The 19,786-nt window shown below is 40.7% G+C and overlaps 1 protein-coding gene across 6 annotated transcripts; it reads right to left on the bottom strand.

The window, feature by feature from the left end:
- Window positions 1-170: 170 nt before the first annotated feature.
- On the bottom strand, window positions 171-17,396 carry IKZF5 (IKAROS family zinc finger 5). Of its 6 annotated transcripts, none has more exons than XM_041742584.1 (5): window positions 17,265-17,396; window positions 15,609-15,757; window positions 7,382-7,582; window positions 5,468-5,650; window positions 171-4,263 (listed from the first exon to the last, which is right to left on the bottom strand). In XM_041742584.1, the coding sequence occupies exons 3-5, from the start codon at window positions 7,512-7,514 to the stop codon at window positions 3,320-3,322; spliced, it is 1,260 nt and encodes a 419-aa protein (XP_041598518.1). In that variant the 5' UTR covers window positions 7,515-7,582; window positions 15,609-15,757; window positions 17,265-17,396; the 3' UTR covers window positions 171-3,319. The 6 variants fall into 6 exon arrangements, with proteins under 6 accessions (XP_041598518.1, XP_041598520.1, XP_041598519.1 ...); XM_041742586.1 differs by having other exon boundaries at window positions 7,382-7,567; XM_041742585.1 differs by lacking the exon at window positions 17,265-17,396 and adding an exon at window positions 16,348-16,478.
- Between the last annotated feature and the right edge of the window lie 2,390 nt (window positions 17,397-19,786).

Genomic DNA, 19,786 nt, shown 5'->3' with positions numbered 1-19,786 from the left:
CCGTTTTTGTTTTTAACTCATGTGACCGGTATTCTCATGGGTAAAGCGTTCTACAAATTCAAACCAATGTAGCCATAAAACCTGCTTTTTAAATTATTATTATTAGCAGTTTACATACTGGAAAATTACTTAAAAATTGGATCCTAGCTTTCAAAGAAGAAAAATCGAGATCAACAGAAAGTGTTATTTTTTTTATTTATGTATTACAAAAGCAAAGCTTCATTCACAATAGGAACGACAGACTAGATATAGTTATTTCAGCATTGAACTGCTCTCTGGAATCCCTAAACAATATAGTGTTTTGCAACCATACTCGAGTTTTAGGTTTTGCATACAAAATATGTTCTTTACATCAAAGTACATATTAACAAAAACAAGTTCTAAAAATCATATACCCTCTAAGACTATATAATGAAAAAGTCCTTAGCAGGGAATTTTTTTTTTTTAAATAATACATCCACTTGATAAATATTTTTGTAGAACTTAAAATGAGGTTTATCTCAACATTTTTAAAGTAATATTCCCTTTGTCAAATAATTCTGCAGATGAATGGCAAACACTTATTTCTAAAATGAAATAGCACTGGAAAATATTCAAAGTAAAAGTCTAGCCTTTACTTGAATTTCAAGAAGTTGCAGCTACATACTATATTAGTAAAATCTGAAATGAAATTATTCCCTGTTAATCTCTTCACAGTTTCTTAAAAAAATATTAGTGGAGATAAATTATCTACCAACTTTAAAAATCTAAACTTATGTTCACTGAACAAAAATACATTTAGTTTCAGAACATTGCCTGTTAACAGCAAAGTACTATAAATAGTTCATGTTCAACTTTTCCTAGCAGCTCATTTCTATAAAATATTTGATTAAAAATAAAATGGGAGAAACATATTCAACACTTAATGGAAGATAGTATCTTTCCATGTATAAAATTTAACTCACAGAAAATTTAAATAAAATCCTAAAATCTTTTTAAAAATACACTACTAAAAAAGTTTATAAGGTAGATTTGATTCAAAGACTTTAGTGCATTTAGAATTAATTGTAGCTCTCAAGCATTGCCACCTTTGGAATACCAACTGTGCTCTTTTAAGTCATAGGAAAATTAGAATTATACATTCTAGTTTATAATTACGAAAAAAGAGATTTTGTTTAAATTAAAAATGTACCTTCAAACATCTGTCTTTAGTTGCCAGAAAAAAAAGTGTTTGTCACTATTTGGCTCAGAATATAGAGTTAATAAACTGGTTTTAACAAGAGGGTTCTTTCTCTTTAATGAAAGCTTTCATTTTCTATCTTCGGGTATTGCTTTTATGTGAAGAATAAAAGAAGGAAGAAAATAATTACAAAAGCTTCCAAATGACAGCAACCTGTTTCTTTCTGGCAATAAATAAATACTAGAGCCAAGTTCCACATTTGGAAATGGTTGCATTCAAGCTGATCTGAGCAATGAGTGATTTAAGCAACAAGAGAAACAACGGTAGATTCAGAAGCCTCAGATTTGACAAGGAAGAGTTATTTATAGTTTGGACAGACTCCTTGCTGCTCTTTGAACAATGCTGTTGAGGTTAGTTTCGATTGATATTAAACAAAGAACTCATTTTAATGGCTTTCTAGCATTTGGAAGAGAGGGCAGGAGCTCCATTAAGTTGGCACATGGGGGTTTTGCAGACGCCTACCTTTCCATTCACAATAGGAACTACACACTAGATACAGTTATTTCAGCATTGAACTGAGTGAAGTTCTTTTTTGCTTAATAAATGCTTCATAGTTAGAATATTCTCTTTAAGAAGCCAATTAGTAACACTTTCAAGATTTGAACCAAATTAAAAATGAAAATTTTGTAAAGTACACAGAAACCAACAGTTAGTAACAATATATTTTATTGTTTGACCAAGCTCTCTTTAGAGTAAGCTAGTTATTACACAATATAAAAACAATAGCCTCCTATTCAAAATTATTCTAGATTTAGCAAGTCTTATTTTTGTAAACAAATTAAATATCACATTTAAATGCATTTTATATCTATTTTCCCACTTTTGTACCCTTTCCTACTAAGGCGATGATTCAGTCTCCACATAGTTCTGTACATGAAAAACTGACAGCTGCAAATAAGCATTACAAATTGAATTCACAGAAAATATTTTAAATGGCCAATTCTAGAGGGAAAACCAGGATTTGTTTTGGACACATTCTCATTTTCATTTTTTTAAGTGTTACACTTCACCATTCTATTTTCCCATGTGTTTCTATAACCACCTCTTCTTGGAAATTACAGGTAGTAAATAGATAGAAGGCAGGAAATGGAAACTTCAGAGATTTTTGTTTTTCTTTTGAAGGACTGCATTTCCGAGGAGTAAGATGGAGGACTCCCAGTGTACCTCTTTGGTCATCAAAGGAATAGGAGGAAGAACAGATTCTCAGTATACTTATCAACCTCACCTGACACAAATGATGTCAGAGTGAAGAATTTAAATGAAAGGTTCAAAAAAAAAAAAAAAAGGCATCTTTCTAGATAATCCTCTGATATTTCTAGCATTCTCATGTGGTTTTTTACAATAAACCAGAATAAAAAGAACCCAATAGAAAACTGACACATATTTAAACTAGAAATTGAATAAACAGGTATTTTAAGTATTAAGCCACTTTTTCAATTTCGTTTTCATTTCTTTTCAAAACTTTTACCTCATATTTTTGTAACTTTAAAAAGAATGACCTGTTTTACATTTCCCCGTATGGGAGGAAAAAAAAGAAGGATCTGCTACAATAAATAGCTCTGTGACTATCAGGTGAAATGAAAGTGCTGCGAACGCTCAGCAATGTGAATGAAACAGCACGCCGACAAAGAATGAGGTTAAAGGCAATTCTACGAAACACTGAAATAAACTGCTAACAGACTTTGTAAGAGACAGTTATTCCACCATGCTGAAATATGGCAGAAATAATATCTAGCTGCAATGTATATGTTGAAATACCAAGAGTATCAGTAAGCTCTGAAGCTTTTGTGGACCATAAATATGGGAAATTTAAATGAATACCTGTTGGGATTATGATTGCACTCCAATTCTCAACTAAGTGAAAGGGAAAAACAGACACCAATGTGTCTCACTGCTCTAATACATAAATGAGCCTGACCAGATTTTTATGGAAAAAAAAAATCGTTTCCACCGTCAAACTTATATTCTATAAATATACTGACTTTAAATTAGCAGTCACCTAATTAGGAATAAGCCCCACCCCCCCCCCCAAAAAAAAACAATAAACAAAACTATAAAACACCAAAAGGTAAAACCAAGTAAAGCATAATGTGATTATTCTCAGTGTTGGTTATGTTGTCCCCTTGCAAAATGACAGGCAAAATCATACTTGTTTTTACATTTGCAACCACATATGTTACACTGAAAAGGATTTTCATACCCATGGCATCCCATGTGAATGGTGTAAAGGATATTGTCGGCAAAGTACATATCACAGTGCTGGCAGTGGTGTAGAAGCTGCGGATCCTGGACAGGCAGGGTCGGAGCCGGGGTGCTCGGCTGGCTGTTCCCTATGCTGGGAGTACTCGTGTGGGCACTTGGTTCACTGCTCGGACCTGCCACTGGACTATAGTTCCTCTGACTATGTGACGGCCGAGGCTCAGGGCTTGTGGGAGAGGAGCTCTGAGGAATACTCGCTGACACGGCAGCAACCACTGCTTGGGCAGACGGCTGCTGCATCATGAAAGGCTTCTCGTCGGGGCAGGGAACTACATCAGGAGATGCAGGGTTTTGGTTTTCCGGTGGCAAACTAGACAACTGTCCTGCCAGGGTTGAGAGCTGATTTAAGGGGTTGTCAACCATGAGTTCTTGGGGGTCTCTTGGTAGGCCACCAGTTGATGTGGGTTTTGCCATACTTTCATAGGAGTCAGTCTGGATATTTGGGATTTCATGGGTAAAATCGTTAAGGTAGTCTGGCTTCTGAACCACCATGGAAGGTGGACTTAAGTTGATTAATGCTCTTCTGCTATAGCCCAGATTGCTTGTTTTCTTCTGTAAAACTCCCCACATTTTCTTGCTGCTTAAGGAAGACCTAGTACCTTTAATTGGTACCATTTTATGCTTGCGCCTTCGATGATGGGATAGGTTACTTCGATCACTGCAGCGGAAGGAACATAATTCACATTTGTATGGTTTTTCTCCTGTATGGGAACGCATGTGGGCTTCCAGATGACGCTCGTAAGCAGATGCAAATGGACATAAGTGACATCTATGAGGTTTCTCACCTGTTTAAAAAGAAAAACAGGGGAGAAACTGCAAGAGTAGTTCATTTATGGAAAGTTTCACGTTTCATCCATTCATTAGACTTAGATATTGATCAGATTTCTTTGCAAAGAAACCTGTCACCTTAAATACAGCTTAAGAACTCATCAGCAACAATATGAGATATACAGATACAAGATATACTCTATTAGTCAATAATATAAAAATTGTTATGGCTTCAACTGGCATTTGGGGAAAGAACAGCAAAACTGACAATATTCCCTACATAATAATGACTATATAAAGCATGCCTCACTTATGTATTTATGTACACATCCATACATGAAACACTTCTTCATACGTATTCACACACAAACACAAATACCCCTTCCTCAGGGAAAAATACAAAAACGTTTTCTAAAAAGTTCTTCTATTAAATAGAAAGCTCAAAATGGAAATGAACTTCCCAGTCCAAGTATGAATTATGCAAAGTGTCCCTTCAAAATGGCTAGTGCTTCACCTCTACCTTCTCTCCTCTTCAGTTGCCGAAAGGGACAATTTTAGTGCCATTAGCTGAAAATGGCACACATGTAATGTAAGTATTTGGAATAGGAGATCTGGAGTCATTAATGTAACAAATAAGTACTGAGTACTTACTATGGGTCAGATGCTCTGTTAGGGTCTATGGGCACAAACATGGCCCTGACACAAGCCCTGTCCTCAAATGTTTTCAGGCCACCACGACACAGCATGAAAACCCAAAGGGCACACAGGTAGGACTGATCAGGTCCTGGGCCAGAGCAGGGAGTAGTTAGGAGGGTTTCTCAGAAGGGGAGATGGCTAAAAAATGAGCGCTGGGGATTAGCAGCTGTATAAAAGCTTCATCCCTGGTGGACAACTGAAATATACTTAGTAAGGATAAAGATAAAAACATTTTCTCACTTCACACTACCTTCAGCATTAACAAAGAAGCAGACAGATATTGAAAGATCATGTGGATCAAGAAGATGGCTAAGGAAGAGGAAGTTCCAGAAGGCGCCTTAATTCCTATTTGTATGTTGTTACGGCACTATTTTGAAAAAATGGAGTAACTTCCCCATTTAATCATACCTTCTATCAACCTTCAATTTTAAACTATCAGAACTATTTATACATCAGATCAACCTGCATTCCTTGGCCCCTCTCCTGCCCCCAAAGAAATGCCTTCTCCAGCCATTTTTCCATTACCTGTGTGGATTCTAATATGTTCAATAAGCCGGGCTGTTCCTTTGCTGGCATAGTTGCAGTACCGACACTTGAGCTTCCCATCAAAGGTCCTTTCAAACCCGTCTACTAACATTCCTGAGTTTTCATCCAGGGAAACTTCAACAGATGGGTGATCGAGTCCATTTTGATCACCATCTGTTCCAGCTATAAACAAAGTATAGCAAAAGAAATTATGCATTGCAGAATCAACTCCATTTAGCATTTTAGTCTTGAGTGGTCTTGAGAAAATATTTCATAAATTGATAATTTAACACAAAAGCTAAGCTCAGAAAATACAGATTTTCTGAACAGAGGTTAATTTCATACCAAAGCAGTATTCCGTTGAGAACCTTTTATAGGGGAACCTCCAATTACACATAAATTTTATCAGACCTCAACATGCTTTTGAAGAAGAGAAGAGGGTATTATCCTCATTTGACAGGTGTAGAAAACATAGGGCAGTAATGACAAATAGTAATGGCAAAACTATAAACGTTTAAGATTCTAGCCACTTCTACAAGTATTATAATTAGCAGTCAAGATAATTTCCCCAAATCCTAACTCAGTTTACTGTAGTCTAAAGCAATTAATGTTGAGCTTTGCACTGTTTCATTTGGTTTATACACATGTTCTAGATTCTGGGATGCATTTAAGATCTTAAAATTCTAACAGCGTGTAAAAGGAAGATACTGTATCTGATACCTCTGAATGTTAGAACTGTAAGAATCTGAAAACTAAAAGATGTCTGTCTAGTCCTTTGTTTTTAATTTAACCCAACTACTTCTTTATCCATATAAAGAAACTGAAGGGGCAAGTGCTCATAACCAAGAAAAGCAGCCAAGCAGTGGGTACTACATCCCTGGTATTAAAACACAGATTCTTATTCAGTAGAATCTGTAGTGGGGACTGACATTTTACACCTCTAACAACCTTCCAGGTGATGCCTGCTCTCTGCTGCTAGTCCCTGGACAACAAGGCTATAGACTATCTATGTCAGGGGTCAGCAAACTTCTCCCATTAAGGATCAGATACTAAGTACTTTAGGCTTTGTGGGCCATCTGTTCTCTATCACAACTACTCAGGTCCACTATTACAGCACAAAAACAGTTACAGAAAATATGTAAACAAGTAAGTGTAGCTACGTTTTACTAAAACTTTATTTATGGATGCTGCAGTCTGAATTTCATATAATTCGTACATATTACTCTTTTTCCCCCCATAATATAGTATTGATTTTTTTTCCCCAACCATTTTAAAATGTAGAAATCACTTTTAATTTGCAGGTCATACAAAAATGATTAGCAGTCCAAACTGGACCCATAGGGAGTAGTCTGTTGACCCCTGAGATACATTCAGAAATAGAGTAATAGTCTGTGTGGTAAGTAAACCAGACAAAAGTCTCTCTGTAGCAGGCTCCAAGTGGGTCTCTGCTTTCTCTATTCTGGTCCTCTGTCTAGAGAAGGAAATGTGGTCAGCCCTTTCATTTCAAGAGAAGAAACAAAAACTCCTATTGTGTCTCTGGTTTCTGATTTAATCTAATCCAGATTTCCTAATGGCCAAATCCTTTGTGTAGTGAAGCTGATGCTCTGCCCTCTGTGGGCTCCTTGTGTCTACCGTTAGCTCACAGAACTTAGACTATGGGAAGGATATTTAGAACTCCTAACCTTCCAACAGGACCATAATGCCTCCCTAGATCAGGTTAGGCCCTTGAGAAGTTTCATTCTCCCTCAACAAAAATCTGACATGTTTCAGAAGGAAAACAAATTGTCCTATTTCTAAGTAAGAATGGAATGATTCACATAAGTGAATAGTGGTCTTCACTGTATGGAAAATTATACACAAGCATTAATATATTTGTAAGAAATCAATTTTTTAATAGTATTAAAATGAGTCTACCTCCCTGAAGAGCCTCTGCTTCTTTGTCCCCACTAACTGATCCAGAAATCATGTTCACATGATGAGTCTGTTGAGTCAGATATTCTTGGAAATCTTTCACGAAGTCCAAAGGCTCTGGTTTCTTTTCACCCATCTTTGCTTTGTTTTTTTTTCTTCTTTTTTCTTTTGAAGTTTAGTTTGTTATGCCTAGGGGGAATAAAACTGAAATAATTTCACACTACTTAGGGAGATCTGGTACGTATTAAAACAACAGTGACAAAGATTACTATGTGCAAGACAATATACAAAGCAACAGAGTATATATAGTACCTGCCTTGAACTATCTTATCATCTTCTTGGTGAACTAGGGAACACAGACATAAAATTTTCAATATATTTAATATTTAAATAAACTAGGACTTAAACTCAGTCATAAGAGGATGGACAAAATTACAAAGACTGAAAAAAAAGAAAGTCTGTATGAAAGAAACAGGCATAGCAGCAGGGATTATCAATAAAGGAGACAGTTAAAAAAAAAAAAAAAGGCTCAGTCAGGGTCAGACAAAATTTTCTGAAAGATAGACATGTTTGTTACATGTCTCTGTTGTCCAGCAGAGTTCTACTAGCCACACATAACAACAAGCACTTCAAAGGTGGCTAATACAAATGACCTGAGTTTTTTTTGTCTTATTCAATTGATTTAAATAGAAATAGCTATATATAGCTAGTGATTATGATTTCAGGCAGCAAGGCCCTCAAATCATAGGGTTCACATGAATGACTACTCTAGAAATAGGTGCTCTAGAAAAGGGAGTGGCAAACCTTCTCCATAAAAAGGCCAGACAGTATTTTAGGTTCTGCAGGTGATGAGGTCTCTGGTTGCAACTATTCAACTCTGTCATTATAGCTAAAAGCAGGCACAAATAATGTATAAACAAATTGAGCATAAGGCAGGCCTTGGGCCAGACTGGTCTATAGGCCATAGTTTATGGACCTCTGCCTTAGAAACCCAAATCACCACCTCTGCCACTACCCATGATCCTATTCACTCTGAGAATGGGTTGGGGGGGGGGGGGTAATGAAGAAAGAAAACAAAAAAATTCTGATGCTAATGTAGAGGAAAGTCTCATATGAAATATTATAATCAGAAACTAAATTCACCCTCCCATATTATGGAATTCAGAAATCAAATAACCAAAAAGTTGTTTAGTCAGAACAAGATTAAAAAAAAAAGTCTAGCACTTAGGAGACAAATTTCTTCCAGTAGAAATATTTTTATGCAAATGTATAAGGTCTTCCTAAATATGTCTTCTGCTATTTTTTCCCTAAATTCCAACTATTTCATGAGTAATTTCTTTTTTTTTTTTTTTAAGATTTTATTTATTCATTCATGAGAGACAGAGAGAGAGAGAGAGAGGCAGAGACGCAGGCAGAGGGAGAAGCAGGCTCCATGCACCGGGAGCCCCACGTGGGATTCGATCCCGGGTCTCCAGGATCGCGCCCTGGGCCAAAGGCAGGCGCCAAACCGCTGCGCCACCCAGGGATCCCCTCATGAGTAATTTCTATCTTAAAAAGTTCTCATCTTTAAAAGCCAGTAGAGTGAATCTAAAGCTAAAGATTAGTCACTTCTCAACATTTATGCTTAACTTTTTCTCAAAGCACAGCACACACACAGAAGAGCACATCAATTGTACAGGGAGAGCTCAACTAGTGTCACAAAGTGAACTGTATCCATGAAGTCTGACCCACGATGGGAACAGGTCACTAGCATTCCAGGAGCCCCCTGGTGGACCCTTCCAGTACTGTCCCCTAGAGCCAGGGCAAGGGCTCTGCTACCCTGACTTATGATATTCCTATGTCACAGGACTTGCAATACATTCAGCTTTAGACAACGCAAAATGGTTTTTCAAAGTGCTTATGCCAATTTACACTCCTGCCCGCAATGAATAAGAACTTTGTTCTTCCACACCCTTGCTAACACGCGTAGTTTTTGTCTTCTTCATTGAACCCACTCCAGAGGGTGGAAGTTAGTATCACACTGGTCTTCATTTCTTTTTTTTTTTTTTAATTTATTCATGAGAGAGAGAGAGGCAGAGACACAGGCAGGGGGAGAAGCAGGCTCCATGCAGGGAGCCTGATGTGGAACTTGATCCCAGGTCTCCAGGATCACGTCTGGGGCTAAAGGCAGCTCTAAACCATTGAGCCAGCCAGCCGAGCTGCCCCATTTCTATTCTTTGATAAATAATGAAGTTGTTTACTTTTTATGTTAGTCATGGAGCTACCCTCTATTTTCAGTATCTGTTAAAGTCTTCTGCTCATTTTTCTATTAGGCTTTCTTTTTTCTAATTAATATGTAACAGTTCTTTATAATATTCTGGATATGAGTTGTTTATTAGATATATATTTTTTCAGTGTCTTCTCTCACTCTTTGGTTGCCTTTTCACTTTCCTAAAGATAATCTGATAAATAGAAGTTCTTAACATAGTCCAATTTACCCATTTCTTTCCTTTACATTGAGTTGTGTCCTTGCCAATATCTTTCTTGAAATTCTCTTCCGCAGTTTCTTCTAAGAGCTTTACTATTTTTTACCTTTCATATTTGATTCTTTTTTTTTAAAGATTTTATTTATTTATTCATGAGAGACACAGAGAGAGAGAGAGAGAGAGAGAGAGAGGCAGAGACATGGGCGGAGGGAAAAGTGGGCTCCTCGCAGGGAGCCTGATGTGGGACTCGATCCCGGACCCCAGGATCAAGACCTGAGCACAACCTGAGCCGAAGACAGACGCTCAACCACTGAACCATCCAGGCGTCCCTACCTTTCATATTTTCATCTGGAATTGAGCTTTGTGTATGTACAGTGTGAGATAAGAGTCAAAATATACTTTTTTCCAGAGAGAGCCAACTGTCCTAGCAACATGCACTTCTCCATTAGACTCTATTACCACCTTCCTTTCCTAAATCAGGTGATTATAGATATGTCACCCTATTTCTAGATTCTCTATTGTTCCACTGGTCTATTTTTGTGTACTCTCACACTAATATTACATGTACCCAATAATAAAAATTTTAATATCTCAGTCGTTTAAGTCTACCCATTAAATTTTTCTTCTTTGAGAATATTTGGACTACTCTGGGTACTTTTCAGCCTGTTTTCCAAAGAAAGTGTTGTAGAGTTGAGAAATGAGAGGGCTCCACTGATGGCACATTTACCAACTGACAGCAGTAGCTTGACCAATGTTTTTTTTTTTTTTAATTTTTATTTATTTATGATAGTCACACAGAGAGAGAGACGAGAGAGGCAGAGACATAGGCAGAGGGAGAAGCAGGCCCCATGTCCCAGGAGCCTGACGTGGGATTCGATCCCGGGACTCCAGGATCGCGCCCTGGGCTAAAGGCAGGCGCTAAACCGCTGTGCCACCCAGGGATCCCTTGACCAATGTTTTAAGACCAAAACTTCTGCCTCAACTAACTGTACTCTTCTAGATATATACTAACCCTGACTATGTTCCTCCTAGAGAATGCGGTACTGTACAACAATGCAGTGATATTTTAGCAACTAATGAAGGACACAGGGCTGTTTTTTATTTCTCTTGTTTACTGGCCCCAGGTTGATTTAATTTCTGTATTTCTTGTCTTCCTCTCTGTTCACAGTTAACTTGTTCTTTATTCTGAACATATTTATCGAAATAAGAATGTGCAGAGAGCAAATTTTCATTGTTCTTAACGCAACATTTGTGAATAGTTCTTTTCTTCCCTTCTTGGAAGATGTCTAGGGGTTTTTAAAAGGTATTATTATTATTACCTCTTTTCACTGTTTTCTAGAAAGCTGAGGCCACCGAAAGTCTATCATTGGAATGAACAGAGTATCACAGTATTATGCCAAACTTACTAGCTTGAAGACTCTGAATAGAAACCTCTCTCGCTGTAATTTCTTACTTGGTAAAATAGAATAATAATACCAATGGGCAGTGGCTGGTTTAAGTTTTACAAGTATCTGTATGTAAAGTATTTCCCAATACCTGTAACATATGGCATGTTCTCAGCTATTTTTGCAGCAAAAATAGTTATACCTCAGGTCAAAACATTCCTCTGTCCCAGATTCAGTATTTTCCCTTTTTTCTATCAACAAACTCATCAACTGAGCATGGTAAAAGATCGTTTTAATGTTCTTTAGTTACAATGAAATGAACGTGGTCTACCTTGTCTCATTAATCCATGTAGTACAAATTGCAATTTCCCAAACTCATATCTTATTTGACTCTTCTAGGTACCATCTTTTAAATCACTTGCTTTGGGCTGGCTCAAACTTCTTAATCTTAAGGATTATTTTTGGTTTCTGAACAGATTTTTTTCCGTTGCTTTTTCTCATCTTACCAGGCTTATCTGAACTCACTCTCTGCTTCCTAATCAGTTTATTACTATTTGTTCTGTGACTACTGTTGATTCTGTTCATTTGTCCTTTAAAATTTGCCCTCTGGTTAGTGGGGGAAAAAGTGAGCCAGTCAGCTTCAAAGAAAAATATTATTAAGAATAAGATCAACAATAATCTGTAGAAGAAAAAGATTAACATTAATCTATAAGATCATATCTCAACAAAAGGGAAAGGAAAGAAGGACAACAAAACACACACAGGTGGGAAACAATGCAAAAATATACATTAAAGGTATAGAGTTATAAAATGAGTTCCAGAAAAAAAGAAATGTAAACAAAAGTGAAATCATTTTTTTAAAAAGTAACAATCAAGAAATTTCCAAAATTAAAGATCCCTTTCAGATGGAAAAGGATCATAAAATGCAAAACAGAATATAAGAAAACCACTTACACATTTGATATTTTAAAATCTCAAAGAACACAAAAAGAATATAAAACTCCCTAGAGAAAAAAAAAAAAAAGGCAGTCCACTCACATAAGAAAAACAATCAGAATGATATCTGAGTGCCAAAGGCAACACTAGGCTAATTAGTGTTAGAAAATAATAGACTAATCATTTATTCAAATTGGAATGTTTAAACTTCCTCAAGCCGATAAAGGCTATCTTTAGAAAATCTACACCAATTAATGGAGAAAATTTAGTTGCATTCCCTTTAGAATCAAGAACAAGACCAGGATGATTGCTATTACTACTGCTACTTAATATAATACTAGAGGAAGAGGCCTCCACAATAAAAGGAAAAAAGAAAATAAATGGTATGAGGATTGGGCCCTATAGATTGTGTCCTAATTATGAAAGTTATAATTAAGAAAGAACTCCTGGTATTTACATTGCAACTTAGCATCACTTCTTGCTAATCTATAAGAAAATTGAGATATGCTTCCACTGGAAAATATCTGAATATACTCTGGTAGGCTTCAATACAAGATAAATCTGACCAACTCCTGATTAGAAAGCCTAAGACTGCTATGGTGAAACATGTGATAGTGCAGAAAAAATGCAGGAGATTGCCAGTAAGCAAGCAGAAGAAAATGGTATTTTTATACATGCATCTCAAGTTTTAAGAACACAAATGAGCCTAATTACAGAGGATGGCTGGCATATTTTGACAGTCTTGGCTATTATCACATTGTCACATTATAAATTTCACTGCGTTCTCTGCCATAAATTGTGCGGTGATTTTCAATCACAATGCATGAAGGACTTTAAAAAAACAACAACAAAATAAAGAATGCCAATGAGAAAAGGGAAGATAATATTGTAAACATAAAACAATCTGTTCTTAAATTAAGAGTTTTAAATATATTGAAATGGTTTTCAACCTCAGATATTCTGCAGTTTAAAAAATAAGCATCATTCCATCCCTAAGCATTTTTTGTGCTCACTTGACCTTCATCACATCTCTCTCACATAATCTCTTTTACACACACACACACACACACACACACACACCTCGCGACAGGCCCTTACCTGAATCTGAATAGTCTTTGGTTCAAAATCCAGCTATCTCCACCTCAAGTCACTATTTTCAAGCAACAATAAGTAGAAAAAGAACAATAACTGTGGAACTATATAAGACTTCCTAATATCAAAAGAAAATAAAGGTTTTATATACAAGCCATCTTCCTGTCCTTATTGAAGTAATCATTAGTCTCTGAGAATTTAATCTAAGAATTCCACAAATTAACTGAAATCCAGAGATGCCCCTAAAACACTGATAAGTTTAAAAACCTTTACAAACATACCATAAAAATCTACTTTGGGACTTCAGCAAACTATAATGTTTTTACTAAAGATATCTTTTCCAAGAGCCACAAATTCAACATCTTGGAGCCTGTTAGCCAAAAAATAACTCACATAGAATTTCAATATGTTAAGATCATATCATCAGAAAAAGAAACATATGTGAGTTCTCCCAACTTTACTGCAGATTTGGGTGGTATATTCCTAGCCTGATCTACTCTTTCTACTAAATGATATCTAATTATACCAACCAGAGAATTATTCCTATACTCTATGATTATCATTCCTTTTGCTATGGCAAAATTTCTGAGTCCTCCCTGTGATTACTCTGATTAAAGTTAAGGTGGGTCTAGTATGGGATTCCATGGGATGTAGGGCCATGTCTGTATAAACTGGGTAGAATGTACCCGAACTATCTTTATACCAATAGTTTCTCCTAAATTATCCATTCAAGGCTCAAAAATAAGGTTCTCACAAAACAACCAGGGGCTACCCACACTAGTGAAGGAAAGAAGTACTTAAGAAATAAGCTTTGAGGGGCTCCTGGGTGCCTCAGTTGGTTAAGCATCTGACTTCGGCTCAGGTCATGATCCTGAGGTCCTGGGATCAAGCCCCATGTTGGGCTCCCGGCTCAGTGAAGAGTCTGCTTGTCCTCTCCCCATTGCTCATGCTCTCTCTCTCCCACTCTCTCTCTCCAATAAACAAATCAATCTTTAAAAAAAATAAAAAGGAAGCCATGATATCCCAGAAGAACATGGAAACCTCTTTATCTTTGAGCAGCTCTTTCTTTTTTTTTTAAAGATTTTATTGGGGATCCCTGGGTGGCTCAGTGGTTTATGGCCTGCCTTTGGCCCAGGGCGCGATCCTGGAGTCCCGGGAACGAGTCCCACGTCCGGCTCCCGGCATGGAGCCTGCTTCTCCCTCCTTCTGTGTCTCTGTCTCTGTCTCTATGTTTATCATAAATAAATAAATCTTTAAAAAAAATAAAGATTTTATTTATTTATTCATTAGAGACACAGAGCGAAACAGAGAGAGAAAGAGAGAGAGAGAGAGAGAGGCAGAGACACAGGCAGAGGGAGAAACAGGCTCCATGCAGGGAGCCTGACGTGGGACTAGATCCCAGGTCTCCAGGATCACAACCTGGGCTGAAGGCAGCGCTAAACCACTGAGCCACCCGGGATGCCCACTTTTTTTTTTTTTTTAAAGATTTTATTTATTTATTCATGAGAGACACAGAGAGGCAGACACAGGCAGAGGGAGAGCCAGGCTCCCCACAAGGAGCCTGATGCAGGACTCGATCCCAGACCCCATGATCATGACCTGAGCCAAAGGCAGACATTCAACCACTGAGCCACAGAACTTAAAACTATTCTCTGACTTTCCTTGGTTTCTGATAAAGGATTTATTTGTAATGAAGTCTTCTGACACTACTTCTTCAATCTCACATTATAAATGGGAAGTTGCTGACACACACACACATACCCTCTTAACCAGGAACTAACAAAACAGGCATTGTGATGTGAATTAGAAGACAGCCACAACTATGAAAGAGCAGTGACACAGGAATTCTCTATAACCTACTTTCTTCCCAACGTCGATCTTTTTTAAAAGCTATGGGAGAATTCTGAGAACATGATTAGGGAATAGAAGATCTATTTTATTCACCTACCATTTGAGGGTTACTAACCATAAGGTAGAACACTAAGCAACTAACTTATGTAATAACTTAATTTGGCCGTTAGGTAGGCCTCTACAAATAAAGCGACTGCAGTTCAATAGGTGTGCTTAATTTATAGCCCAATAATTATGGTCACTCAAAGATTTACTCTGCCATAGAATACACGTCAATGGAAAAGCCTGATAAATGAGGACTGATTAGTATAAAGAGCAACATGGTCCTTCAAAGACAATTAGAACACATTTCTCTGATTACAGAACTGTCCAAAAAAAAAAAAAAAAAAATTCCTTGAACGCAAAAAGGGACATTATGAGGCTTTGAGAAATCAGAAAACATAACACAGAAGTAAAATACAAAGTCAGAAGATATCCAAAACAGAAGCTACACATTCTAACCTTTTCACCCCAAATCAGTTCCTCCTTTTTCTTGCCACTCCAACATTGATGAAATGTAGAGTAATCGAAATTTACTCTGGAGACACACCAAGGGACTCCAAAAGGCCATGGAGGGAATTTCAACTAAAATTGAAAAGCCATACAGAGGTCTGCAAAGAAAAGCACACCACGAATCAAAACCTTTATGAGAAAAAGTTAATTCGCATCTACAGGTTTAACAAGCTAAGAAAAGAACTTCTACCAATTTTACCATTACCAGAAAAGAAAACTAATATAACAGGTGATTGGAGAACAGAGCAACAGGTTCACGTCATCAAAAGTCCCGAAGCATCACCAAAGAATAATAACACGCACAAATCTGACTCCCCTCCCCTCTTCTGGTGGATCTGTGAAGATTTCACTTTTGGCAAGCTCTTAGTATCTTTCTTAATTCAAGTTATTAATCTCATTTGTGCACAATATCGTACACTCACAAGGGTCAGCCTCAGTACTGCCCAACTAGAATTGCATTAAAACAACGTGCTAGCCTTGCAGGGAAACACTTGTGGGAAAGGCTTAAAAAGAAAACCTCTGGGCATCCCCCACAAGGGAACATTTGATTCCCATCTTTATTATGCTTTCTATCGCAATCCCAAACACAGGGTCTTCCAGGAACCAGTCTGAGCTCCCCCCCCCCGGGGGGGGGGGGGTTAAAAATACAAAACATTTCCATTCCCTGGAACGATTTCCCAACAATAACCTGTTAGCTGTGTGGAAGGCACATCATAAATGGAAATTAAGTGGAATTTCAGACCGTCAGTCCGGACGTTTTTCCATTTTGTTTCCAAGTAAGTTCTGTCTCTCCTGAACATGAAATTCCATTAGAAGTCACAATTTAAAGCGCCCGTTTCTCCTCCTCCCGCTCGTCACTCCTCGCTGGGGTTCCTGAACCGCACACGAGGCGGGGGTGGGGGGGGGGGGGGGGGGGGGGGGGACACACACTAAACGGGCCACGTGGTTGGTTAGCAGTAACTAGAACTGGTTTTTAACTTCATTTCAAATTCACAGTTGCAGAGCCCTTGGTGGGTGCGCGGCTTGGCTACCCGCACTCCTGGTTTATGAGCCCGAAGAGGTGTTTGCTGCGAAGCCCTCCCCAGACCTCACATCTCCGCGGAATTGGAGGGGGCACCAACAGCAGAAGCTAACCCAGGCGGGACCATCAGGTAAACAAACGGAGATTTTAAAAAGTCCTCCCGAGGAGCAGCCCAAGACTGGCGTCGGGGCAGCATCCTCATCAGCATTCGGAGCACCCAGGAGCCCCGCGCCTCCGCCGAGCCCCAAGACCCGGGGCCGGGCGAAGAGGCGACCCCGGGGGGACCCCACCCCCGCCCCCACCCCCCCACGACCACCTGTCAGAGCGAGAGGCAGTCCCTACGCGGGCGTCTCCAGCCCCTGCCCACAGGCGCCGCTCCCTCGGGGCTCCCGGAACCGACCGACAGCACACTCCGCGCTCGGGCCGGGGACATCCCGGGTCGTGACCCTGCCGACCCGCCGGCCGGCCGGCCACGCCCAACCCTCCGCCGAGACTGACTCCCGGCCCCGAACCCCGGCTCTCCCCTCCTCCTGCCGCTCCTTCTTCTGTGTCGCTGCCGCCCGAGCCGGAAGCCCGCTACTTACCACCGGACCACCGCACCGAGTAACTCCCACCGCCTTGTTTAACGCCGCTGCCGTCGCCGCCGCCGCCGCCGCCGCCGCCGCCTTCGTCACCACCGCCGCCGCCGCCGCCGCCATGTTTGTTGTGTCTCCGACTCTCTTCCCGCCCCGCTGCCTCCTCCAAGTCTCGCGTGAGCAGGACGTAGGGCAAAGGCGGAGAGGGGGCTGTGTGTCTCTCTTGGGGTTCCGTAGGCGGGAAGGGGCGGGGCCGGGAGGCGTGTTGGGGGGCGGGAAGGGGCGGGGCCGGGCTCTGGCTCCGCCCCCGCGCGCTGGCGCCGGGCCCGGAGGCGCGGAGCAGCGACTTCGCGGGTTGGCAGGGCCGCTTGGGGTCATGGAGGCGGCGGCGGCGCGGCTGCTGCGCGGAGGCGCGCTGGTGAGTGCGCTGGCGGCGGGGGCTTCTCCTAACGGGACCCGGGGGCCCCCGAGCTCCCTCCAGGCCTCTGGCGGAGCAGGTCCCCGCTCCTGTGCGGAGTGCGGGCAGCTGGCGAGAAGGGGGGTGGGAGCTGTTCTAGAAGCTTCGGAGCCGCAGCCGGAGCCGGAGCCGGAGCCGCAGCCCTGGGTGGCGTCGGAGACCCGCGCGCGCCCTGAGTTCTCCGCGAGCCGTCGGGCCCTGGGAGCCCCGGAGCCCGGGGTCTTTGGGGGCATTGTGCAGAGACGTGTCCCCTCCGATGCCACGTGCCCCCCGCTATCCCATTTCACCCCCACCTCCCAATTTTATCTAAAAAGGCAGTCGAAACGCAGGCACGGGCTCTCCGAGCAGAGCGTTTGCTGCCCTGCCCTGTCCTCTCTCCTGCAGCCCCTGCTCCAACGTTAGGAAGCGCCCCTGGAGATGGTCAGACCTACCGGCCCGTCCGGGGATGGGGACCCCTCTGCCCCGTGTCTGCTGCCCGCGGGCCCAGCATCTCCCGTGGGCGAGCTCACCCCAGCTCGGGGGCGCGCATTCCCCGAGCAGCGAGCGTCCTTGCACTTGAGATGACACCTGCCTCCCGGGAGTAGTCACCTGTTGCACCTAATTCTGCACTCCCGGCTGCCCCAAAAGCGCAGACAAAACCTTTGATGGGTTCTGTCAGGATCTCCACTGTTGAGCTTGCTTTCCCGAACACCCTCACACCCTTCCATACGCTCCACTTCTTTAGCAACTTGACCTCTGCTTAGCTGTGAACTTTTACCTCCTTCGTAACTGCTCAGAGGAGTTAAAAGGCCCTTCAGACTACAGTTTCAGTGAGTGCTGTGCCCAGAGGCAGGACTCTTTTTTTGTTTTGTTTTTTGTTTAATTAGAGGTAATTAATGTTATTTGATTGCTTTACAGGCTTGAGCTATTAAGAAAATTACTGAAGTCGTAATTAGTATATTGTTGCAAAGAAGTGAGTCTTTTTGGTATTAGTACTGTTTTATGATTTTTTTTTTTTATGAGTTGAGCAAAGATAATTACCAGGGCTTCACAATTTGACTCTTGTTTTAGAGCCAGCAGTTATACTGATCACGTGCTATGTGGCAGATGTTTTTGGTGCTCTACCTGTGTCATCTCGTTTAATTCCTTTTTTTTTTTTTTTTTTAAAGATTTCGTTTGTTTATTTGAGAGAGAGTGAGCGAGAAAGGGCACAAGTGACGGGAGAGGCAGAGGAAGAGGGAGAAGCAGACTCCCCGCTGAGCGGGGAGCCCAACGTGGGGGCCTCTATCCCAGGACTCTATCATGACCTGAGCCTAAGGCAGACGCTTTTTTTTTTTTAATAATAAATTTATTTTTTATTGCTGTTCAATTTGCCAACATACAGAATCACACCCAGTGCTCATCCGTCAAGTGATAAGGCAGAGGCTTAACCCACTGAGCCACCCACTTAATTTCTTACTGCCACTTACACAATGTCAGCTAATCTGTTGGCTGCAGAGGCTGATGCTGTAGAAGATCAGGTAACTTGCTCAGCATCACTCAGCTGGAAAGTGATAGAGCTGGCAGTTCAAATTCCAGTTTGATGCTAACCTTAATGCACTACTGCCTCCCCTTCTTTGGAGATAGTGGAGACCTATTTTATATGGATTGGTTAGTTTATTAATAGGGGCTTATTGTCCTTCATAGTTTTTAAAGCTCGTTTACATTAATTAGCTGATGTAATTGATGGGTTGTTGACTATAGCACCCAGGTTAGGAATGTGGGTTTTGCAGCCTGAATACTTGGGTTTGAATACAGGCTCTGTCACTTACTAGCAGTATAATCTTGGACAGGTTACTTAATCTCTGTGGCTCTTAGTTTCTTAATCTATAAAATGGGGGAGACCAATAGCCCCTAGCTATAGGGGGATGTGAGACACTTAAAATCATGCCTGATGAGGGGATCCCTGGGTGGCTCAGTGGTTCAGCGCCTGCCTTTGGCCCAGGGTGTGATCCTGGAGTCCCGGGATCGAGTCTCACATCGAGCTCCCTGCATGGAGCCTGCTTCTCCTTCTGCCTGTGTCTCTGCCTCTCTCTCTCTTTCTCTCTCTCTCTCT

The sequence above is a fragment of the Vulpes lagopus genome, chromosome 2 (genome assembly GCF_018345385.1).
Source record: "Vulpes lagopus strain Blue_001 chromosome 2, ASM1834538v1, whole genome shotgun sequence".
NCBI classification, from domain to species: domain Eukaryota; kingdom Metazoa; phylum Chordata; class Mammalia; order Carnivora; family Canidae; genus Vulpes; species Vulpes lagopus.
The sequence above is the reverse complement of the archived record's forward strand: the minus strand, read 5'-3'. Positions and strand labels throughout refer to the sequence as shown.